Raw genomic sequence first — 26,235 nt, 5'->3', positions numbered from 1 at the left:
AGATTATAATTTTGAAATTTTGTATGCAAATGGCATTGGTGCAAAATTGAACTTTTTTAATACCAATTAATGAAACGCATGATAAAAGCTACCTGCAGTTAAATGGAAGGGTAGTAATGATAAAGATAGATACTAAACCCGCAGGTTTACGTGCCTATGTCAGATTATGGAGATGAATAAGTGGAAGATGTCTACCAAGATATAGCGGAAGTTATCAAGCAGGTAAGAGGGGAGGAAAATCTTATTATTTTAGGTGACTGGAACACCAAGGTTGGCAAAGTTAAAGACAGAATGATAGCTGAGAAATACATATGGATTAGGAAATCAAAATGAAAGAGGAGAAAGTCTTCTTCAATGTTGCGCTGAATACAGAATAATGCTTCCAACACTGTATTCAAAAACCCTGTGCAAAGAAGATACTCCTGGAAGATGCCAGGAGACCTTGGAAGATAATAAATTGACTATATTCATCTTGTGAAACAAAGATTCAGGAACCAGGTGAAGGACTGCAAAAGTTATCCAGAGGCAGATATCAATAGTGACCATAACTTAGTTATGGTGAAATGCCACCTAACATTCGAAAAATTGAAGAGAGCTGTGAAAAACATATGGCAGGTTGAAATATTGAAGGAGGTTCAGGATCAACTGGCTTTCTAAGAAGCTGTAGAAAAGAGAAAGAGGAGGAGACCAATATGAATAATAAGCCAGTGGAAGAGAGTTGGAAAACCATTTGAAGTGGCCTGCAGACAGCAGCTGAGGTAGTTCTTGGTAAAAGAAACGTTGTTATAAAAAAACCATGGATCACATAGGAAGAATTAGGTCTCATGGAGGAAAGAAGAAAATACAAGGCTGTGAAAACAGAGGAAGGCCAGAACTGTTACAAGAAAATAAGGAACTAAATATGTCGTAAAGCGCGGAAGGCTAGAGAAACGTGGATGAAAAATATTTGTGGAGACATACAAAATAATCTTAAACATGGAAAATTAGAGGCCGCCTATAGGATAGTGAAGAACCACTTCAAGGAAAGGGGCGTAATATGAAATACCCTTAGGGACAAAAATGGAGAACTTACGATCAAAAACGAAGAAAAAGGGAAGAGATAGAAGGAATATCTGTAAGATTTGTGCAAAGAAAGCAGCCTAATAACGAATGCTATCAAAAACGAGAAGGAAGTGGAAGCCGATGACATTGGAGCCCTGATTTTAAGATCAGAATTTGATATGGCTGTAAGAGACCTTTGGATAAATAAAGCATCTGGAATTGATGATATTCCCGCAGAACTAATTGAAAATGCTGGAGAAAAGATGTTGAGCCAGCTGTACAAAATTTTTAGTGAAATGTATTCAACAGGTGAGATACCAAAGGACTTTGAGATGAACATTGTAATCCCAATTCCCAATTCTTTTGAGCAGAGAACTGTGAAGATTTTAGGACCTTAAGCCTAACCTCACATGAGTTGAAGATACTGACAAGGATCGTCTATAGAAGAATAGAAGGAAGAGCAGAAGAATATTTGGATGAGGACCAATTTGGATTCAGTAAAAACAAAGGAACAAGGGAAGCAATATTGGCCTTAAGACTGCTCATAGAGAAGAGAATGGAAAAGAACTAGCCAACATTTGTTGCGCTCGTGCACTTAGAGAAAGCTTTTGATAACGTGGATTGGAGCACAATGCTTGGAATCCTAAAAGAAATTGGGGTTCTTTAGAATGACAGAGGAATCATCCACATTTTATACAAAAACCAAGTAGGGATCATAAAATCAGGGCCCAGCTATTAAGAAGCAAGAATTACGAAAGGAATGAGATAAGGCTGTGCATTGTCATGTGTAATTTTCAGCGTTTACATTGAGAAAGCCTTTAATGAAATCAAAGAAAGGGCATTGGGAGTGAACATCCATGGAGAAAAAATTAGCATGCTAAGATTTGCTGATGACATAGCCATTATAGCAGAAACAGAGAAGAATTTGAAAAATATTCTGGTTAATATGGGTTGGGTAATGTGTAAATATCAACTGGAAATAAGGGTGAAGAAAACCAAAATATTAGTATGCAGCAGAAGAGACTAACATTAAAATAGGGAAGCAAAAACTGATAGAGGTGGATGAGTTCAGTTATTTGGGGATCAAGATAACTAGTGGCGGGAGAAGTAAGAAAGAAATCATCAGCAGAATAGCTCAGGCGAAGAGAGCATTCCACCAAAAGAGAGACCTACTTACAGCGGGAAACTTAAATATGGAAGTAAAGAAACAATTTATAAGAACCTACATTTTGAGTATACTCCTATACAGAAGTGAGGCATGGACAATGACTGCAGCGGAGAAAGCAAGGATACAGGCCTTCGAAATGCGGTGCTACAGAAGAATGTTGAAGATCAAATGGATCGACCGAGTTAGTAACGAGGAAGTCCTAAGAAGAGTAGGAGAGAGGAGAAGCCTCATGAAAACCTTAACAAGAAGACCGAACAACCTTATAGGCCACATCTTGAGACATGATGGCCTGATGAAGACAATCGTCGAGGGACAAGTGGAAAGCAGGAACGGATAAGGAAGACCTCGAACAAAATATATGGAACAAGTAAAGAAGGATGTGAAAGAGAAGAAATACGTAGGTGTAAAAAGATGGGAGAATTGAGTGGAGAGCTGCGTCAAACCAATCCTACAATTGTTGACCAGTGATGATGAGAAATTTTCAATAGCCACCATGTTTTATGCAATGACAATGTGTTCCTGGGGGCCTATTACCACAATTATTATTCTCACCGCAGGCAGATGAAACGACGGCCCACGATGGGCTTACCGGGATGCTCTCCCATTGGCCGGTCTATAAGCCTCTCCTCTCTAATCTCCTCCCAGTCTGTCCTACATAATGAATATCACAATTATTACACTTTAGCAAGTATACACCACTTTTGTTTTTTAGGCTATAAATGTCTTTAGAATTACATAATCCTTTCTCCATTGTTGCCAGAGTATACAAGGCGACTCTAGCTTTGTCTTTGGGAATTATTTTCTTCAGATTGTACGATAATTTAGCAGCAAATGGCAGTTTTACCCAACGGTACGGTACATTGCTCTGAATGGCAGAGAGGTTAGTGTCTGCATGGCTTTTTTGGATATTGAGCACTCCAGTAGCTTGTCAATACATGAAGAATTGAAGCCATCATCAAAACCATAGCTATCCGTAGTGGAGGAGATTGGAAGATCGAGAGACTGGGAAGAGATTTAAAGATTGAGTGATTTCAAATACGAACAGTTTTATCAATTACGATGAAAAATCATGTTTTGCTAAACATTTGAACTATTGTAAACATTTTAGTAACTTTGATTTTGATATTTTACATTGCATAGACAAAGGGCAAAAGCTGGACTTTTACGAGGAATTTGAAATTGTTAACAGCCCGCATTATATCTGCATTTATTCACGGTTTTCTTCCGCGTCAGTTTGTTTGTGGACAGCAGTTTCGCTGGCCATCCTGCTAGCATCTTCAGGTCGAAGGTGTCGGCTGTTGGTTTCTGCCTCGCTTATATACTGTAGGTTGGATGGGAGCTGCACTGTGATTGGCTCTCTGACTGGGCGCTTCTCTCTGATTGGCTCTCCCTTTGATGACCCTTTTCCACGCGCTGTTAAGGAAGTAGGTATCCATCTTCTCTATTGAAATTCAATGGTGTTTTTTTGAATTTCTATTGCTTCCCTGATTTGACAAGGGAAGTATCGGCACTCCTTAACCCGTTTATGCCTAGTTTTCCATTTTTGGAACACCTGACACGACTTTCTAATTTAATGACTACGACTCATTATACACCAATATGCTATAGTTTTTCTTTCTGTACCTCATTATAAAGACATATTGTATTATTGGGTGCAAATATTTAGTCAGTTTTGCCAACCCATCGCAGCCAGTGTGTTCAGTAGTATCGGTCTTTTTTTCGAGGCAATTTTTCTGAGACCATCTCTAATGTTAAATTAACAACTATTTTCCATTACGCTCTAATGTTGTAATTGTTTCCCTGCATGTTCAGTAATAGTTAAGCTATAGTGCTTAGTGAAGAAAATTTTGAAACAACGTATTTTGTTTTAGTTATAAGTTTTATTTAACAGTGTTCCATTTTTGGAACATTAGGCAAATCCACTACTATTATGCGTGTATTCAGGCGCACTGAAATATTCACTTTAATTTTAAATCAAGTAAGCAATTCGTAATGGCACAATTAATAATCTTCCCAGTTCATTGCTGCGCGCTCCTGCTCATCTCATACATGGTTCATTTGACGAGAACATTGACCATGCTGACCTTTTACTGATATCAGATGATGATACTACTGAAAATTACAGTGCATCGGCTTCTGCTCTGCCTCAACCTCTTCTTGCTCAAAGAAAAAAGGTAACCGAAGTTTTGTGCAATTGAAAGAAAGCTGATCTGACTGCCCAGCCAGTATGAGGTAGAGTTTCAGAATAACAATTCACGAAAATGAAAACCCCTACAGAATATTTAGAGCTCTTTCTGGATGTAGAAGTGAACCTTGAACTGACTGTCGGTGTTTTTTGGGAATAATTTTCCTGAGTGGTTACGTCTCTGTTCCGAGATGACATATTTTTTTGGGAGCAAAGAACAGATTCGCATAATTCTCTAGCTAGTGGTGCAATGAGACGTGACCGATTTGAAACAATATTTTCAAATTTGCATTTTGCTGACAATTCTAACTTTAACCTCAGGGACAAGTTTTCCAAGCTGCAACCTCTAATGAGCATCTGAATGACAGATGTATGACATTTGTACCAAATGAAATATACTTCAGCTTTGATAAGGCCATGATTACCTATTTCGGTCGTCAAGAGTGCAGACAGTTCATTCGGGGTAAGCCTATTCAGTTTTTGTGTAAATTCTTGTATGGTCCAACACGTCTGTGCTATCTTTGATGGTTTTAGCCTTATCAAGGAAAAAACCTGAACACTCAATACCAATAATATGGTGTAGGTGCTTCAGTTATTTTTCGATTGACTAAAGCACTCCCAACCTGGTAAATACCATTTTGTTCGACAACTTTTTTTACAAGCATTGCACTCCTTGATTATGTACAGTGTACATAAGAACTTGTGAATGCGTAACTATGAACAGCTAAAATGAATTACAATGATGGTAAAGAAGAGATTACTGAGTCAGCAGGATGACGTGATGATATGAAATTTCTATTGCATTTAACTCAGGTTTTCCGTTATTTTTTAAGAAACTGGAAGATTTCCTAAACTAAAGTTTCAGAACACACCTAATTTAAGTAATGCCAGGTGGAATTCCCAATCAATACTAGCTCTGTTGTCATTTATTCTTTTACCAGAAAAAACAACCTCGCTACTCAAAACTTGTAGATTTGTCTCTTACAGTTGGGCAGATCCAGTGGAGTAGCTATGAATTACGCTCGGGGGGGGGGGGGTTCAAAACCAGGGGGGGGAATTTTTGCAAAACAGGGTACTAAGTAGAGGGCTTAATACTGCTTTACACACTTTTTGTAATCGAAATAACTTCATTTTTCAATTCATGGTTTTCCAATATTTCGGGGGGAGGGGTATTGGTCTGGACCACCCGGACGTCACCCTTCCTACGCCATTGGACTGGTGTGTGTTACTACATAAGTGTTATAAAATTTCATCATTATAATTTAATTTATTAATTTAAATAAAAAACTGCTACAAAATGATTTTTTCACCTTACGTGTATTATGGTAAAAATAGTTTTTTTAGGTTGGGGGTGACCTTTTTCAAAAACTACATCGAAAGAATGTCGTTTTCTTTAGTTTTGAACAAATGTTCATCAATTTATAGCACAGGGACATGGGGTTACAAAAAAAGTCATAACCCTAATGTACACTGCATAAGAATGATGATATGAGTGTGCATGACCACTTCAGTTCTATAGGTGAATTATTTAAGAAATTGAAGAAGTGTGGCTTTGCATTATCAGATGGACAAGTAGCAGCGTTTTGCATTAGAGGATTACCAACAGAAAAGTTTGAAGGCTTCATTAGAAGCTTAGAAAGAGAGCTTGACAATGGAGAATTAACAGCAGTCAAAGTGAAAGCATAACTTTTACAAGAAGAGAAAAGATGTAAAGCAGACATGTCAGTTAATCAGCATCATGCTCTGAAAGCCAGCAAACGAGAAGAGATCAAAGGAGTGCAATAAAGTTAATTCCGCTAGAAAGAATGCAGATCGGCAGCAAAATAAGCAAACCGGTAGTGAGTACTAGCAGGAGAAGAAATATATGTATCAGGTTTTGTGATGCATGCGGATCGTCGACCCACATTAGTACAGCTTGCCCCAAAATCGCTGAAGAATGAGAAAGGCAGGATAAGTTGAGCCAGAAAACGTATCTGGAGAAAACTGCAAATGCATCGGTGGTGAAGCGGCCGTACACAGCTCCTTACACTAGGCAGAGTGGCGACGATGAAAGTCCAGGTGTATGGATATTAGACGGCGGCGCTTCGGATCACATGACCCCAAGGAGAGACTTGTTTACTGAGTTTTCATCTATGAGTGGTGAAGTTATCGTTGGGGATGGAGCACCATTAGAAATTGAAGGGAAAGGAACTGTTCGCCTCAGGATATCTGAAGAGTGTGGTGGATGGGACATTGATTTGTGTGAAATGCTATTTGTTCCACAGCTCCAAGATAATCTCGTCTCACAGGGAACTCTGGAAGGAAAATGTTTGAAAATCGTTGCATATCAAGGAGTAGCAACTACATACAGAAGTGACCAATCTTTAATCAAAGCACTCAGGGTTGGACATTTGTATTATGTGACGACGGTTGGAGGTATGTCAATCCAATGTATAAAGGACCAATTCAATGAAAACCAAAGGAAGGCCACTCGAGTCTCATTTTCTTTGTGGCATGATAGATTAGGAAATTTTGAAGCCATCGATTAGATACCAGTTATAAATGCAGGAAAACTGCCAGATAAGTGTGATACTTGTGTTGCAGGCAAAATGATAAGGCTGAAGTTTCCAAAGAATGAAGGACGGAAAGCAAAGGATCCACTTGAAAGAATTCATTCCGACGTAGCAGGACCAATCACACCAGCATCGACTGGAGGAAACAGGTATTATACTACATTTATTGATGAGATGTCGCGGTATATAACAGTTGAACCAATGAAAAGAAAGAGTGAAGTCATGGAGAACTTTGAGAGATTTCAGAAGAAGGTAGAGACATTCCAATAGAAGAGCATCAAGGAATTACAGTCTGACAACGGAGGAGAATATATTGCAAGATCATTCCAAGAACATCTGCATAAGAGCGGGATCCATCAAAGACTATCTGCACCATACTCTCCATTAACACATACAGAATGGTTTATCAGAAGGTGCAGTCTGACTTTAATGAATGTTGCTCGATGCCTTCTGTTTCAATCAGGTGCCCCTCATTCCTTTTGGACAGAAGCAGTCAAAACTGCAGCATATCTGAGAAATCGTTGTCCTTCTGAAGCGATTGGAGGAAGAACTCCACTGGAGATCTGTCTGCACAGGGAAGTAACATTTGAAGATTACAAACATCTTCGTGTCTTTGGATGTCAAGCATGGGCTTGCGAACCAAATCCAAGGGGAAAACACTATCTACAGAATGTGTCATGATAGGTTACCAAGATGGATCCAAGGCATGCAGATTGTGGGACATTAAAAACAGTAGGGTAATCATTAGTAGGGACGTTGTCTTCAGAGAAGATAAATTTCCATCTAAGTGTGTGCAGGGACCAGAGAAAGACTAAACTGGGGAGGAGGAATTCACATTGCAGATTCATTCCTTTTTCCTGGAGGTGATAGACGAGATTCCTGAACCAGAGGATGTGGCAACAGGTCCACCCCTGATAAAAATAAACTCCTCCATTACGGAGAGGTTTACCCTCCATTGAGGGTACAGGAAGGATAGGTGTACCCTTCCTGTACCCTTCAGCAAGGGTACACGAAGGGTATTTTAGAACATCGGTGGGTAAGCCCTCTTCTTCCTGGAGGGTACGGGAAGGGTTTGGCCAGCCTCGATGAAGGGTACAGGAAGGATAAGTGTACCCTTCCTGTACCCTTCAGCAAGGGTACACGAAGGGTATTTTAGAACATTGGTGGGTACGCCCTCTCCTTCCTGGAGTGTACGGGAAGGGTTTGGCCAGCCTCAATGAAGGGTACAGGAAAGGTAGGATTAATATAAAAACTAAAAATCCATAAATTAACATAAAAATTTGAAAAATCGCTAATAAGCTAAATTAAACGAATGGGGATGAGTTGCAACAGTGATTTCTAAAGTTATAGGGCAGAAAAAAAATTAGCCTTCACTTGCTCTTGAACCCAGGACCTACACATTAGAGGATCATAAACTAGTGATTTAACAACCTCGGCTATCGAGGTACTTGATAGGGTTAGCTTCTCAAGGGAGCTTATACTACAAAATCTTAAGATGAGAATCGCACCCGGGCCTATGTGGAAGAAAGCTGTGACTTGTTTCTACGACACCTATTTCGTTTCAGAAAATAAGATCGGCATTCAAATACTGAACATCACTCTAGCAATGTCTCATTGTCAGCCACACAAATAGGTTACATCCTAAAACGTGAATGAAAGAACTTCAAAATGAGCTTTTTTCACACAATTATAGAAACTATTGTGTACAGTGGCGTAGTCAGGAATTTCGTTTGGGGGGGGGGGGGGGGGTCCAAAACCAGGTGGGAAAAGTTTTGAAAAACAGGATAGTAAGCATTGGGATTCAACTTATTCAAACACTTTTCATAATTGAAAAAACTTCAATAGTCAAAGAAATATTTTTTTAATTCATTATTTTTCAATATTTTGATTTCTTTTATGATGGAAAATGATTGTGTTTTTATACTTCGGGGGGGCGGAGGGTCCGAACCCTCCGGACCCCACCCCTGGCTACGCCACTGAATATGTATATTATTGTTTTCCTTAAGGAAATTTTAAAGATTAGTTGTGTAGCCCGTCTATCTTTGCTTACAAAGACTGCTTACGTTCTTGTACGGAACTCAATACTCTAGCAGGTGAAAGTAGCTGAGGAGACACTTTCAGGATATGTTTTCCTCAGTTATAAATGCTAAGTCCCAAGGAAGGGTAGACTAAGGATTTTTCTCTCCTTCCCTTACCCTTAATGGTGGGTAGAGGAAGGGTACACGGATGGTAAGGGAAGGAGTTCCAAGGAAGGGTACACGAAGGATTTTTCTATCCTTCCCTTACCCTTAATGGTGGGTAGGGCGTGGGTTGTGCAAGGGTAACTACCCACCATGAAGGATGCTACACTTCCTGTACCCTTCCTGTACCCACCATGGTGGAGTTTATTTTTATCAGGGACCAATGGTCTTGGGAGAGCCTCCTGACCCACCAGATGCAGCACAGGAGATGCCTGAACCGGGGGAGGCAGTTCCTCGTTGGTCTGATAGACTTGCAGCAGCAAGGAACATGGGAGATTGTAAAGAGACCTAGATATCGCAATGTGATTGATAGTAAGTGGGTTTTTGCGAAGAAAAGGGATCAAGAAGACAATGTGGTGAAGTTTAAAGCAAGGTTGGTAGCCCAAGGTTTTAGCCAAATCCATGGCATTGATTACACTGAAACTTTTAGCCCAGTTATACACAAGAAAACTATTACAGTTCTCATGGCCATTGCTATCAAGAATGATTGGCAAATGAAACAATATGATGTGGTAGGAGCTTATTTAAATAGCCCCTTAGAAGTCACTGTGTTCATGGAGCAGGCCCCTTTAGGGTGTCCCAAAAAAACCGAAAGTTTGAAAGTTGAGGGGGCATTTCCATTTTCCTATGCGAATGCATGAAAAAACATCCCATAAAAATTTTCAGCCCAATCGAACAATATTTGACCCTGCCGAAACGCATTCAAAGTTTGAATTTTCGAGTTTTCCAAATTTCATGCAATGTTGCCTACCCTGCAGGAAGCTCGAGTGTTAAAAAACAACCAATTTTACGTTCAAACCATCTCCTCTATCTCTATAGTCGTTGACAACAACACTTGAGTCAAAATGAGCTTCATAGCCACAACTCAGTGTGTTTACAAGTCCCGCTCGCCGTTGCGGCCGCCAGGCGCCAGTCGAGTGCATATTGCCAAGCCGTGTCGCGTTGAGATTCGAGTTATACACTTTCAGAACATCGCTCTGTTTATGTTAAAAGTATCCCGGCTTAGTCTATCAGTCACTCGTGGAGTTTAGTGTTGTGCACTAACTGATAACGTGAGGTATTGTCGTGTGTTTCGAGATCGAGGCTGTTTCGGCGGTGGCCAGAATGAGCGTGAAGTCGAAGGGTACGCCGGTTATGCAAAGTGCGACAAGTGTGTGGTTGGTGGGTAATGAGTCCAAACATTTTCCCGGCAATGGTAAACTCGCAACGCTGCGTGAAGTTCTCAAAGTTTTCTTTTACAGCCTACACTGTTCTCCAGGATCGATGTCAGCGGCAGATGCAGCAAGGATTGCAATCAAAGAGTTACTTGTTGTGTGGGGAAAGTCTAATATTCCTACGCAGGAGGTTCGAGCAGCCATTAAGAAGCTCCTGACAGCTTAAGAAAACTACCGGGCCCTTGGGAAAGACAAAAATAGAACTAGTGAGAAGTCAGTGTCCGCAAGTGAGGAATTCAGCAAAGTGCTCGACCGTCTGTTTAACATCGGCTGCAAAGACGCCCTTTCAAACATTATTGTGGAGGAGGACAAGTTGTTTTACATATCTATGAAAACTGATTGAAAAGGATATATGGCGGGTATTGATATAAAGTGGTGTAAGTGTTTAGAAAACCGTAAGAGACTTCAAGAAGAGGTTTTTTAAGGAAAAAACGGCATGAGAAAGAAAAGGAAATATTGGATAAGAAAGTGGACCTCGTTTGACAGATGTCTGCGGAGAGCACGACAAGCTCGTCGGATTCGAAAGATAGTAATTTTTTCTGGGTGCGGGAAGGGTGACCAATATGGGGAAGAAAGGGAGAAATAACATTTTGTTACTTTTACAGAATTTGAAATGCGGACAAGGTCCGGAAAGTGCCGTAGAGTAAGTATAATGTCCGACAGCCTTGTGACTGATTCCCTAGATCGGACTCCGACGTACTCGGCCGCTGGGTATATGATAGTCCAGGCCGTCGCCAATGCGACAGCATCTGCATTGGGTTTTAAAGGGGATGAAATCCATTTAGTATCTTCCAAATCTCATCTACATAGTTTGAGAGTGAATAAAAGGGCCGAGACAGCAAGGCTTATCAAGCAAGACTTTCACCCTCAAGTTCCTTTAGCAGTGCACTGGGATGGGAAATTACTTCCAAGCAATGAAGACGACAAGAGGCTGTTTGAAGGATATTTCAAATGTAGATGACATTATCAAATTTTGTATCTTCAGCTGCAGGTTCGTAATTGGTAAATGTCAGGATGTTCAGGGTGATTTAAAGTCCATCCTCAGGATTAGTATTTAAAATTATGCCCCATATTATTTTAGAACCACCATCCTCGAGACGACTACAAAGAACTTTTGGAGTTGTGTATAGTGTGGTTGGGTGGTGTGGTTCCCAAGTAAGAGAAGTATGTGGTTAGCCCCCCAGGCCCAACTGACAAATCACGGTGGATGAATAAGGAGCTCTATGCTTTTAAAACGTGGATTTTTTGCAAGCAGTTGCGTTTGTCGACACATGACAGTGACAATTTATTCTAATTGCGTTGCTTCATTGCAATTGCATTTATGAAACATTGGTACACCTGTCCCGTGTCAGTAAGCGCTCCGAGAATGGATCTTGAGCTACTTAAAGTCCTTGGTCGGAAGAAAGACCCTCACTATGCAGCAGCTTTGGCCAAGTTTTGCAACCATCTATGGTTAAAACTTTCGAAAACTTGAATTGTATGGCCCTCTTCGATGAAATGGTTTCTGACGACGAGAAAAGAGACATTGCGGAAGCAATCAGAGAGAGTGAGGGATCTGATGATGACGCACCTCGGGCTACTCTTCCGCCTAATCGACCTATTAGCGAGCTGACTTTCACTGACTTCGCTTCGAAAAATTCTGTGAAGTTTTTCAAAATTATTGGTATTTCGCCGACATTTTTTTTGCGAGATCCGTGCTCATGGAAAAGTGACGTAGACTATCAGAAGGGCCTATCTATAGCTCAACACCTTAAGGTTATTAATGATACTGCAGAGAGAGGAGTTCAATTACTAAAATATTTTCTAGTCAAGAAAAAATTGACAAATGATGAGGCTCAGAGTCAACATCTATTACTAGTTGTTAAGCGGCATAGGAAAATGTATGAAAAAAGTGGCAAAAAACTCTAGTTTTTCATATTGCTTGTTGTTCACAGTGCATTAGTATCCACATTATGAAAGTACATATGATAATAAGAGAGCATTTTTTTCTGAGGTTTCTAATTTTAAATCCCCCAAGACCCTTAGAGCTAGGCAACATTGCATGAAATTTGGAAAACTCAAAAATGTAAACTTTGATTGCGTTTCGGCAGGGTCAAATATTGTCCAATTGAGCTGAAAATTTTTATGGGATGTTTTTTCATGCATTCGCATAGGAAAATGGAAATGCCCCCTCAACTTTCAAACTTTCGGTTTTTTTGGGACACCTTAAGGCCCCTTGCATGAGTAAATCAGGTATGGATCCAGATAATTTTGTGCACAAAGTATTTAAAAGTGTTTATGGTCTCAAACAAGCAGGTAGAAATTGGAAAAGTTTTTTGAAGGATTGTTTGTTGAAGACTGGACTGAATAAGTGTAAGACTGACCCTTGTGTGTGATTTATTTATTTATATCACACCAAAAACAGCTCAAAGGCCTTACATTGGGCTTATAAACAAAATAAATTATACAATTATAATTAATAAACATGCAAAAAAATAATACCATAAATAACAATCATTTTCAACGCATACAATACCTACAAAAGTCAGTGTCAAAAAGATAGACTTTTCACTTGGTTATTAAAATTGGAGCGGGAGGCAAAGATGTCAAGAGAGGAAGAAGTATTGGAGATTGAAATGAAAAGAGAAGGTAGGCAGAAAAAGAGGGATCTATGAGATAATGCCAGTGAAATTTCTATATTACTACTGAAAATGCATTGACTGTCAGTCAAGAAAGGTATATCACAGACATTCTCTTTGAGTTTGGTATGAATGGTTGTAAGGGGTTTAGCATGCCATTGGAAGTGGGAAGTGGCATCAAAGAGAGGTGTACTAATTGTTGGGGTTTTCATGCTTGTGTCGGCTATCAGCCAGCAATGTTGGCAGGCTTGAGAAGGCGCCACTCATTTTTTTTTTATGTTGTACCAGTTGGTACTGGTCGCGCAGCCGCGCGAGTGATGTAAGAAGGTGACAGTTATAAAGGTTATTCGCTCCCAACTTATGTGTACCTTTTATTGCCTACACAAGTTCCACTGCCAATCAGCCCACACTAATGAGATTGTATTTGATAAGACAATGCATCGCAAGGCAATAGGATGCTTGCTTTATCTAGCTGGAGGGACCCGACCTGGCATTTCAAATGCTGTTTGTCAATTGAGTCAGTACTGTGAGTGTGCAACAAAAGAAGACTGGAAAAATGTGCAACATGTATTTAGATATTTGCCTAAGACAAGTGATCATGCATTACATTATTATAAGACTTCTGATAAAATGAAAGTGTACTCAGATGCAGACTGGGGAAGTGATAGGGATGACGGTACATAAATCTTTTTCTGGGTATGTAATCATCTTAGCAGGAGGTCCTGTTATTTGGAGGAGCAAGAAACAGAGTAGTGTTGCTTCTTCATCTACACAAGCTGAGAAGATGGGAATGTACCATACTATTACCGAGGTGCAATGGTTAACTTCCTTTTTACATAAAATAGGGCAATCAAAATTTTGTAAGTGTCCTGTAGAAATCATGGTTGATGATAGAGCTGCCATGGCTATTGCATCCAATGATAATACCTCTGACTGTAGCAATCATTTTAGAATTAAATTTTTCTATGTAAAGGAAACGGTTGAGAATGGTGAAGTTGTGTTTAAATATGTCAGCACTGATGAAAATATTGCTGATTTATTAACTAAACCTCTTTCAGGTATTAAAACCATACGGTTTTGCACAACACTCGGTTTATGTTCTTAACTTTTTGCTAATAAGAAGTGAATAATTATATTTTATGTATGATTATTTTTAGAGAATTATTTACGATGAGGGGAGGTGTTGCATGTGTAATATTGTAAGCATCGCAAACAATTTGTATTTCATCATTGCACTTTTAGCTACCCATTTGTTTTTTTTTTTGTATTTGTGCTGCCACCTATAGTAGAATAAAAAGAGTCAGTCGAGTGGTTGTTTTTACATTAAGAAGTGTATTAGTTCGCATTCTATTTACCCTGTAGTCAATAGCCAGTGAAGGACCATTGGAGGGCATTAATTCAGCAGAAAAATAACGACAGATGCCAGGTTCTGACCATGCATGAATTCGGCGTTGGCAGAGAGTGAGAGATAGCCAATCACAGTGCAGCTCCCATCCAGCCGACAGTATATAAGAGGGGCAGAAACCAACAGCCGACACCTTCGACTTGAAGATGCTGGCAGGATAGCCAGCGAAACTGTTGTCCACAAACAAGCTGACGCGGAAGAAAACCCTGAAGAAATGCAGAGATCAAACCATCGCCGTGGAACATTCGCCGCCTACATTCTAACAGCCCACATTATCTTTGTAATGATGAAGTGTACTCTACCCAATTGCCTCTTTTAACCCTGAACATTCCTGCCCACTCTGTGAATACAAAGATGTTTTTAATTTCTGACCTTTACCAACACCCCCTCCTTTCCTGGTTGCTATGACTTCTCCTCCTACCTACCCCATTCACTGCCTTTACGTAACCCCTGGTCCTACCTCCCTCCTTCAAAGACCTTCCCAATTATGCATCTTTTTAGTCGAACTGTCTCTCCCCCCTCCCTTGCTATCCTTTCCACCCCACCCTTCTCTTTGCTGGATGGTGCATGTATAAAGAAGGGGGAAGGCCAAATTTGTACCTTGAGAACGACACTACATGTCGAAACCAGGTAGGTATTTAAATAAAATTGTGTGGAAGTTTACCATTCATGGTTTATTCTAATGGCTTTCCAAGTAAATCAGTCAAAAATTGGTTTTCTGAGATGAATAAAGCAATGATTAAAATTGGTGTACCTAATAAACCTATTTTATCCATTTTCATTTTCATTGTCTAATATTCCTATCTCAATGCCAGTCTCCTTTGTATTGCAGAGGAATACAAAGGAGACATAGGAATGGTATGAATAAACGATGACACAGTTCCTCCCCCCACTCACCTTTCTCGCCATGTGGGCCTTCCTCATAGCGGCCCTTTGGTTCGCGCCCCCTCCCTCCCCTCCACCCCTCTTCCACTGCACCTCCATCCCTTTGCTGCTCACCATCGGAGGCTCCGCGCCCATCGAAGCCACTGGTGGGGAGGACGTCCCTGGAGCAGAGCCAGCCACCCCTGACCCTGAAGGCACGTGGAGGTGGTCCACATGTCTGGGAACGTGGGAGGTGACTTCAGGAGAGGGCACGACACTTCCCTTGGTCGATTGGTGCGACTGCCTCCGTCTCAGTTCAGCCAGCTCTCGCAATGAGGCCGAGAGGCGCTCTTCCAACGAGATGACCTCCTTCTCTGGGTCCTGCGTTGTCACTAGAATCGGTAAAAACTAGAGATGTGCGAATAGTATCCGCGAATACTCGAATACCTCGAATATTAGAAAGTATTCGATATTCGAGGTTTCGAATAGTTATGCGAAAAGTACCGCCTCGAATACCTCGAATACTTTGAATTTCGCGTCATACACTGTCGCCCGCACGTCGTTGGTAGTTGACTCGGAAAAATGTAGAGAACTGTAGTCATTTAGTGCTCGCAGCGCCGTTTTACGCAAGTTGACGAATTACATCAAATTAGTGGATTTTAGCGGTGAAATGAGTTCGACGAGTGGAACCGAAAATGGTTGGGTGAAAAAATCCGAAAATCCCCGATTCCCCCACCAGGAGAACCTCAGTGCCGTGGGATAGCAACCTTAGGGCATTTCCCACGATCCGCTATCCCCCTCCATTCAGCACTTGCCTCACCCACTCTGACGCTTTCCTCTTCTCCGAAATCAAACAAAAGGTCCCAGATCGCGCATGGATCGCATTACGAAGACCCCTGCTTCGAAAAAAATATCGAGTTACGAGAACAATAAAAACAAGTTTCACGCCCTCCCCCCTTTTCTCACCCACTGACCTTTTTCTGGCTACCTGCTTCGAAGTTCCCCATTCTGGAGGTCAACAGCTGTGTGAGTTCCGTGGGATACTTGCATTAGCGCATTTCCCAAGATCCGGTATCCCTCTCCATTCCGCACTAGCCCCCCCTCTGAGGCTTTCCTCTTCTTCGAAATAAAAAAAAGGTCACAGCTTGCGCAGGGATCATATTACGAAGACCTTAGCTTCGAAAAAATACCAAGTTACACGAGAACAATAGAAACGTCTTTCGGGCCCTCCCTTTTCTCCCCCACTGACCTTTTTTTTCCTACCAGCTTCGAAGTTCCCCATTTCTGTGGAGGTCAACCGCTGCATGAGTCATCTATTAGCACAAAAGGTGTCTAAGAATGACTTTCGTCAATTGATGTTACACCTTTATTGAATTGAAATATTAGTAATTTGCGCGTAATTTCAAAAAGAATAAGACCAAACACGACGTATTTCTGAGTTTATTTAAGCATTTTACGCGAGGAAATAAATGTCAAAATTGGACGGAGAAACGAATTCTAGCGAAACTCGATATGAGCAGCAGAGCTTCTCGGAAGTTGATGCGGTATTTTTTTCGGAAAACATATATCAAATTACAATTTATGAGTGGTGCTATAAATCTTTATTGTTACAGTCCCAGACAAAGGGATATTTTCTCAGAATATTTTGTTTCTCCCTGATAGCAATTCCAATTTATCTTCTTATCTCCTGAGAACTCCCAAAGATGGACTGAAAATAATTGAAGAAAATCCGGTGGAAAAGAGCTTGTATTTTGCAAAATGCCTCAAATTGTCAGCTAGCACTTGGCAGCAGGAGTGAGGGTAAAGCGATGTTAGTTGAATTAATTATATGTCCAATTGTTTCCATAAAATTAAAATATTCATTAATCAGCTAAATTCCTGTTCGAATCATTTAAAGGAAATCAAAATTACTCCCCAAAATCTTTTGTTGCTTGCTGCATAGGCAACCGAGTCAAACATACCAGCATTCATCATTTAGTATTCGAGGTATTCGAATATTCGAGCAATGATTTAATATTCGAATTCGATATTCGAATTCGAGAAATCTGCTATTCGACCCAACTCTAGTAAAAACAGCACGTTTCGCTTAAAGACCTTCCAGAACCAATGTAAAACTTGTTCCTTACAACTGCTGGAATGGTGACGTGAGATGTCCAAGTCCAATTACTCAATTTGGTGTGAAAATACCGTCTAGCGATTATAAAGCAACAAATTATAGGTTTATTTTTCCCACTTCTAGATACTCTGCTTGGAAGTAAGACAGTGAGTTTCATTTTTACCATGTTATACTGGTTGAAACTGATTTGGAATCTGTAATTAATAATTTCATAACTTTTAATTACAAAAAAATGACATATGGTAGCAAGCATTGTTGATAGCTAGGATGAAAATTGGATGATTATTTTCATCAGAAAGCTGCATTATGCACTTAAGATATGGTCTTGTAATAGGTTAAACTGAGACTCAGCATTGGAGAATGCAATAGACACTACCACACACATGCAGAAAAAGTTACCAATGAAGTTGACAATGGACCGATCAAGCTTTCATTGCAATTACTTTTTCTCAACCTTGATTATAGTATAAACACTTTGCGTGCCATGGACGTAATATTACGTCCTTTTGACCTTTCTGAAAATTGCCAGGGACGTAATATTACGTCTTTCTTTTTAATTGGCTTTGTACGCCTGAAGCCATAATATTTCGCTCATGGTACTTTTCCACTATATTGCTTAGTGGTTCTGTTATTTCAAAAATCAAATCCTCGATGGAAAAAGAGTTCTTTTAATGTCTTGAGGATGAAAAGTCCTTTGCAGCTACTGGCATCCTTATCTTAGGCCACTTGGTGTGAAAATTCTTTTGCGGAAAGAACGGTTCGTTGAGGGTGCAGTGACCCTTTTCGTCATCCAGGATTTATAACGCTTTGCTTGGAACAATGCTTTTTTATGATTTCCATGCTTTAAATAGTTCAACTTGAGTGTAATTAAAAATTTTTATGCATGTTATGGCCGTATATCATGTGTTGCAACTTTTTTATTTTTCAAAAACAGTAGGTTTTCATTGATAAATTATATATTTAAAAATTAGCAATAAATGTTATTCAACTCATTCATAAAGAAGAGAAAAGTCTCATTTTTACTGAAGTATGCATCGATAAAAATATATTTTTGATGCTAATGTTTTAAAAAATGTACAAATTTAGTAAAAATGGCTTGACTTTTCAGTAGGGCTTATAATTTAGCAGCCGGCACTCAAATAGTTAAGATAACAAATTACATAACTGATAACTGTAATAATTAGGTAAAATGTTTCATTTCAATGCCTGAGGTGGTGTCATGGTGCAGGAATGCCATTCTGGCACTGGTAAACAGAAGACAAAATAGTCAATTAATACTTTTATAAATTATTTTGCACCAAAACTTCCAATATATACATTCGTAACCAAAACAAAAAATTGCATTGAACTTTAAATAAAAATAACTTGCCATAAATAATAATATTTCACTTATAAAAAAGTTAAGGAAAGTGTGATCTGACACTGCTAATTGACGTCACTGCTGTGGGTGACATCAACACGCTTTCCCATTGCTTAACACTAGGAGGACGGGAGTTTCGCGCTACCTAGAAGGATGGCTAGGGGTCATTTGACCCCTAAAATGAATTTTGGAAAAAATGCCTAATTTTCAACTAATATTCAGTTTAATCGTATTAATTGTTGAATCAGTTCATTAAAAACACTATTTAACATTATTAAATATTATTTCCATCATCAAAAGCTAGTAACAATTATTTTAAAGAATCATGAATTAAACCGTACGTAGTAGTCGATTGCAAATCAAATAATGAGAATACATACACTCAATACAAAAGTTGTGTTACATGTTTAAACAATAGGGGTACTGGATTTACAAAATTTGCATTAAAATTTTTAAAACTTATTACTTTGTTGTAAATCTCAGACAGACAATATTTCTTCAGCAATGTTTCCACAAAATATTTTTTTGCGCTGAATGCGTTCATTGGACGATTTATTCATCTACATCTAATTTTACACAATAACCCGCAAGACGCTTAAAAGCGTGTGGCAGGGGGTGTTAAGACACCAGCCATTTGCACATGAAAAGGAATTTGGAAAGTGGAAAGGAAATTGGTGCAATGATTCAATTTGATGGTATTTGGCACCTTTTTCTTTTTTGTGCCCGTGGAGATATGGCTGTTGGATTTGGAGACGTGTAAATAATTGATACATGGTATCCATCATATCTACTCCCACTTTGTTTTTATTATGAAATAGGATGGTCTCTGGTATTCTTTTATTCGTTTCGGAAATAGTGTCGTCTGAGATCATGCTGCTAAGTGAAAGTACATTATTGTTCTAGTTTGCCTGATTCTACGTAAGAGTATGGCCTAAGGTATTTTTGAACATTCGCGTTGAATTGATTACATGGCTATTTTAGGGGTCATGGATATTCGTGCGTCACGCCTGTTTTTTTCAGATCGTCCGTGCAAGAGAAGTTTTCATTTTTTTATGAGATCCTGCCAGCTGGATGGATGGAAAATAATTGTTACAAGTTAGATTTATTCCTGAATTCTTGTATGCTACGGTCACTTTAGTAACTATTTATTTGCCCAACGCTTGATTTGATGGCCAATCATCATCTTTGCCACAATATGGAAATTCATTTAGGCTGTATTTTCATTTCACATCCGTCAAAACCCAGTACTCGATTCCAATTCGTCTGGTTTATTTGGAATTTACCTCATAAAAGGACAGCTGCATTTTGTTGGATAGAGCTGTGCATTTGCGATCACGCCAAAGTCGCCACCGGATTCACTATCTTGGACTTCGTCGCTTCCATCACATGTAGATGTTGATGGATTGGTCAGAATGTCCTTGAACTGATGTTTACGATTCACTTCCAGACTGATCTTCAATATTACCTTCAGCTATTTGAATCGCGACGATTCTCTTCTCTTGATATAATTCTCAACTTCTTACTTTCTTCCTCAACTCGCTACTGATATGCATGCAAAAAAATCTACAAACGAAAGCGCATTATGGTAGAATCTTCTCTAGCTGCATTGGAGGTATAGAGAGCTGGAGAGCATTAGAAATTCAAACAAAAGGACAAAATTTTCAGAAGTAACGCTAATTGCCGTTCGAAAGGCAGGGACTCAACCGCCAACCGTATCCTGATTCGTATCTTCCAGGAACTTGCAGTAATGCTTCTTCTCCGACCTACGTAGGGATTCCAAGGGTAGGATTTACAGTAGAATTTTACAGTCCACCCAATTCTTCCGCTCTCTCAAAAAGAGACAGGATTTTTCCCCAGGACGCAGCGTGCAGTCAACCCGCCCCAAACCCAGACGGGGTCAGGCGGCACTAATGCTGGACGCACAGCAAAGGGGCTAGGTCAAGTGATAGTGTCGTCAGGCTAGAAAAATGTAAGTTATTCATAAACCTGATGAGTCGATATTGAAAATAATGTCTCTAAGAGCTCTGAATCTTGGACGATGGAAAACAATTCTTGGGATACATGACGATTTTCCGGTGTGGATAATACAATAATCATTGAACAATATATAAAACAAAATTAAAATATCATAATTAGATGAATTTACGCAAATCAAGGATTGAAAAGGTTTTATTTCCCTTTGAAGCAAATCATCTACCACACTAGCCTCTTGCTGATATGATATACATGGCACTCAAGTGCCCACGGGCATGAAAATAGTGCGAAAACCAGTTGTGCTAGCCGTCCTTCTAGGTATAACACGTCACAAAAATTTAAAACAAAACTTTATTGTTGAATTTTCACTAATTTATCAAAATATAGACCAAAATGAACAAAGTCAAAAAGTTTCAAAATTTAAAAAAGTATTTTAATAAGAGAAAAATAAATTTGAATTCTGAAAATGGGTCAAATGACCCCTGCCGTCCTTCTAGTGTTAAGAGGCGCATTTGAAATGACTAGCAATGCAAGGAATACAGCTTGAGAGTTATTGTTACGTATCATTATTAGTCATTTTAAGGCCCCCTTTCTGCCATAAATGTTACTTTATTATCCACAAGGGACATGATATAAATCTGTTAATTTGTTGATAGATGATTATTTGATTAAAAAACACATCCCCCATTCAAATCCCCAAAACAGGATCATCTCTGAAAGATCCCCATCACCACAGGGATTTGAGCCCAGACCCAGAAGGTGGGAAAGCAGAGCTCAAGGTACCACACCAACCCAACGCCCATCCATGAATTCCAGTTTTATGAAAATTGCAAACACATGAAAGTATTTTCCTGTATGAATTGGCATGGAATGCCTCATAAAATGAATGGAATTGAATATCGAACTGGAAGTTGAATGAAAAACCTTGTAAATTTCACATAAATGATTTTAATAATGACCAGTTTTGCTGCTGTGTGACATTGTCAGGTGCAAATACAGGAGACGGGGGAGAGTTCGACCTTAAATTCATTGTGTATGTAGGGGTGGAAGGCTGGTCAAGGTGGGGAAGTTAGGGAGGAGGGTATGGTGGTCACACAAAGTTACCCAATGGGAGGCAAAGAAAGTTACAAAATGGGAGGATAACAATGAAACGAGCATAGGTCTCTTCCCATTTGGTGACTTTGTATGCATTTAAGACCACCGTACCCTTCTCCCTAACTTCCCCACCTTCGCCAGCCTTCCAACCCTACTGACTCAATGAATATAAAGTCATAATCTCCCTGTATTTGCACCTGACGATGTCGCACAACGACAAAACTGGCCGTTATTAAAATCATTTACGAGAAATTTACATGTTTTTTTAAATCAACATGAAGCAATTTCACCTGGTCACACCTCAAACAATCAATTTTACAATTGAACTTGAAGACGTGGTCCCTTACCTTCTTCCCGGCGATTGTCTGCATTGCCCTCGCCCTCCAGTTCGTCCTCTTCTTCATCATCCTCCTCTTCATCATCCTCCTCTTCTTCATCTTCCTCATCGTCGTCCTCACCCTCTCGCGAGCCAGACACCACGAAGTGATCGCCCGTCGCCCCCCCTATCCCCACGATTCGCGCCTTCTCCACCCGCGGCGCCTGCGTCTCCGCTCCCCTCACCCCCCCTCCGCCCTCTTCCTCCTCGACGCCTTCGTCGTCGTCCGCCGTCGGCTGCATCTCCGGTCGCAACTGCAAGAGGGGGTCCGTGATGGCGTCGTGCACGCTGCTCAGCTTCTTCAGCTCCTCCAGCACGTCCGCCTCGGACTCCAGCAGGTCCGGCTGCAGCGGGGCCACTTCGCCCGGGGCGCCCGCCCCCCCGCTGCCCTCCTCGCCCTCTTCGCCCGAGCCCGGCCTTCGGATCGGACCCAGGAAACTGACCTCCTCCACGCCCAGCCCAGGAGTGAACAGCTCTATGTGCGAGCGGGGAAGAGGGAGAAAAACGTTGGAGAACGAATTTCCCTGAGATTCTAATCGGCAGGAAAATGTACTATCGTTTTCAGTAATATGACGTAGTCACCAACGAGTTCCACTTAACTGATGGGGACGAGTCGGTGAAAATATGTAAGGTCGGCACATGAAGCAACCAGCATCCTTTGTCTTCACGCGAGCTCTAGCCGTCGAGGAGGGACGCGGCTTAGCGACCGAAGATGGAGTCAAACTCCAGGACGAAAGCGCATTTGAGATTAGCGGATAGAATGCAGTGAGGAAACTCGCGTCCACGCTCACGTATGAGTGTTTTCTTTCGGACTCCGTGGCGAGGTTTTTTTCTTTCTTCAGAGACATATTTGGACTCTCCGTTTCTGCAAAACTCCATTCTAGCTCCGTAGTTGAGTTAATTTCCTACGCCGTTATTGCGGATAAATTCGAATTCGAGAAGGATTCGAGTCCATAGTAAATAAAATATCTTTCGTTCTGCATAATAATATGTTTTCTGAAGATCAACACAATCGGAAAAGTTGACTCAAGAGAAAATTAATATTAATTTTTTTTTGAACGACTAAATATATTAAAATGATGAATCTACCTACGTTAACACATTTCTCTCGACAGATCCATTCACAGAGAGGAAACAAGCAGGGGAACTGGCAGTGGTTGCACCTTATTGTGTCTTTGTGACTAATTACGGTTGAGTAGTATTTCTACTCATAATATTGACAATTCTCAATAAATAACCAGATAATGTAGTAGTACCAAATGTAGTCGTTGAAATCATTAGATAGCCCTAAAATATGAGAAATGATAGTAATTATATCGATAATCTCATTATTCAAATTTATGGCTCTTGGGCAAGAAAATATGTGGGAAGTTACGTGATTACTGGCTTTCCTTCCAGTGGGTATGCAAACTACAATTAGCTCCAAGGACGAGGTGGAATTGAATTGGTATATGAACTCTTTCAAATTTCAAACTGTAAATAGTCTGACGACAGTTAAACATTATAAATTTATGATCGAATGCATATATTATCTATTTTGAAATCTTTTGGCCCCAACTTCTCATTTCATTTCTAGTAACGTAAAGAGAACACAAAGCCACCTCATACGCCCGACCTGAATCCCATGGAGGACTAATGGGGAATCATGACAAAGGAATGTCAGCCAGAACAGCGGGGGTGCAAGAGACGAGTGTCCACCACTTGTGGAAGGCATTTCGGCCTCATTCATGCGAGAAGTCAGTGGAATCAAAAGTATGCAGAAAATCATGGAGAGAGCGAGTGACGCCACTAAATATTAATCAGCCGAAAAATTTTAGTTTCACTTATCAAAAGTACCTATCATACCCCAAAAAAATTCATAAGAACAAAATCGCAGGTGAGCCTGAAAAAAAGTTTGAAGACCAGGCTGTCATCCATTTCGGTCATTTTGATGAGAAAAGAATGGGTTAACGAGGATATAGTCATTACTTTAATAAATTTAGTCGTTAGAAATGCAGTATTAACTTTTTCAGGCGTCACCTACATCTACTGTGTTGATGTTAAGAATGCCTCTTTTAAAAAATTAAAAAAAAATATTTTACTTCGAACTCAAACCCTCCCAGAACTTCACCATAGCTATCGCGCACAGAAAAGTTGGTTACGCAACTTGGTTACGGAGGCACATATTAGTAAGGCATAAACGGTGAGTCCAAATATTGATTTGAAGAAAGCCACCTCACCACGGAGCCCGAAAAAAAACTTTCCGTGGGCTCAACGTCTGCAGGGGCGATAATGACCTCAGTGCATTCCATCCGCTAATCTTAATTTCGATCGGGCATTTGCTCCCAAAGTTTGACTCCCGCATCGGTAGCTCAGTCGCGTCCGTCCTCGACGGTTCTTGGTGCGGTGAAGGCAAAGGTTAAGTACTTCATGTTTCCATCGACCCGGCCCCATCAGTTAAGAGGAGCTGTTAGGTGTCCACGCACTATTGAAAACGACTGCACGAAGACAAGGAAACCCTAACGCCAAATAAAGTTGGAAAGAATGAATATATTCGAAAGCGGCTTTCCCTTACTTGGCAATGGTCTACCCCGGAAGGAGAATGGGTCTCAATTAATGCAGTAAAGTTTTCTCGGGTTTTGCACCGGGTCAGGTCCTCCATGTCTCCTTCTAACGTTTCGATGAACTACTCGCCCATCGAAACGGCGGAAGGAGACATGGAGGACATGACCCGGTGCAAAACACGAGAAAACTTTACTGAAATTGTTCGCCGGGAATGAACCAAAAAATATATCGGTGTAAATTAATCATTTGACACACCGATTTGCGACATAAAAGTTATTTTGACTGTCTTCGCAATCATGTACTGAGATGAGAAAAATAACGTAACAAGTAACTTATGTTAAAGAGTAAATTGTAAAATGTCTATCAGAGAATTTTAATACCTCTTGAAACAAAATCAAGCATTGTTTCTTAAGCTGGTGGAACAAAAACTTGCAATTGTTAGCCACCCAGAAGAATAGTTTATTATTTAAAATTTTCCACGGATAACAGGGACCTCCTCCTCACCGTCTTTCCTGGAGATGGGTGCGACCGGGGGCTCGTTTTCGCTTGGAGCGGGAACCGCCGCCGCCGCTGGTCGCAGCTGCTGCTGCTCCTGCAGTGGGTTGGTCGGTTGCTGCTGCTCCACGGCTGCCGCATTCGCCGCAGTCACCCCGTGGCTCTCCTTCAGTTGCTCCAGCTGGCGCTCGAAGTCCGGCGAAGGAGGGTGCACGGGGTCGTGGTGCTGGTGGTGTTGCTGCCAGGCCAAAGGAAACATTTCTCAATTATTGCTCTGTTTCAAGTTCGTGTTTAGACACGACGAGTCTATTTTGTAGCATAGCAGGGAGAGACGGCTGCGGTAACTACGATACACCTACCGGGCAGTATGATGTTAAGTTAAAACGTGTCTGTAGCTCAGAACCAAAATAAGTAGTGTTTCGTGATGAAGAGACAATGAAGTAGCACACGAGAACATAGCAAGATTCGCCCCTTCCACGAGTTAAGTCCATACACATAAAAGAGGATGTCTTTTTGTCTGCCCACTATGCATTTCCACCCAGCTACACGGATTGCGACCAAAGTTAGTACATGAGTGCACCACATAAGTGCTCGCAAACCCCGTAGTGCAACTTTCGGTTTCGTCCAACGCGTCCTATGCGTTGTTTTCTCATCACCGAACGCTGCAAGTGCGCTCAGCACCACTGTCTGCTTCCGATAACATCCCCATTCACTCTGCCATGTTTGTACATCTTTGTGCGCGCTGTGTGCAGAGGTGAAGGACTTCCAGTACCAATACTGCCTTTTCTCGCAACTTCACAGGTAAATGGCCCACGAATAGCATTAGCATTGCTGCCTCTTTAACCGTTCAATCCGACCAATCTTGTTTTCCTTCCTACGTTCTTTCATACTTTCCCGTTGAGAGGCCTATATGACCACGAATTCAAAGTTTAAAGTTTCTCCTTCTCTGGAGAGTTTATCCTTCCCGAGTAGCCTTACTACCTTTCCC

At 40.6% G+C, this 26,235-nt stretch overlaps 1 protein-coding gene across 3 annotated transcripts in view; it reads right to left on the bottom strand.

Annotated features, from left to right (window-relative positions):
* LOC124168463 (B-cell lymphoma/leukemia 11A-like) overlaps positions 1 to 26,235 on the bottom strand; it is an 888,367-nt gene that overhangs the window by 28,767 nt on the left and 833,365 nt on the right. For 2 of the 3 annotated variants that reach the window (XM_046546725.1, XM_046546724.1), the window contains exons 4-6: positions 25,257 to 25,485; positions 22,180 to 22,683; positions 15,321 to 15,679 (exon numbers count right to left, since the gene is read on the bottom strand). In XM_046546725.1, coding sequence (XP_046402681.1) covers positions 15,321 to 15,679; positions 22,180 to 22,683; positions 25,257 to 25,485 — 1,092 coding nt within the window. Of the gene's footprint in view, positions 1 to 15,320; positions 15,680 to 22,179; positions 22,684 to 25,256; positions 25,486 to 25,606; positions 25,896 to 26,235 lie in introns of those variants that run through there. The other variant, XM_046546726.1, reaches the window with a different exon arrangement.

The sequence above is a fragment of the Ischnura elegans genome, chromosome 11 (genome assembly GCF_921293095.1).
Source record: "Ischnura elegans chromosome 11, ioIscEleg1.1, whole genome shotgun sequence".
Lineage (NCBI taxonomy): Eukaryota > Metazoa > Arthropoda > Insecta > Odonata > Coenagrionidae > Ischnura > Ischnura elegans.
This window is presented reverse-complemented; position numbering and strand designations above follow the sequence as displayed.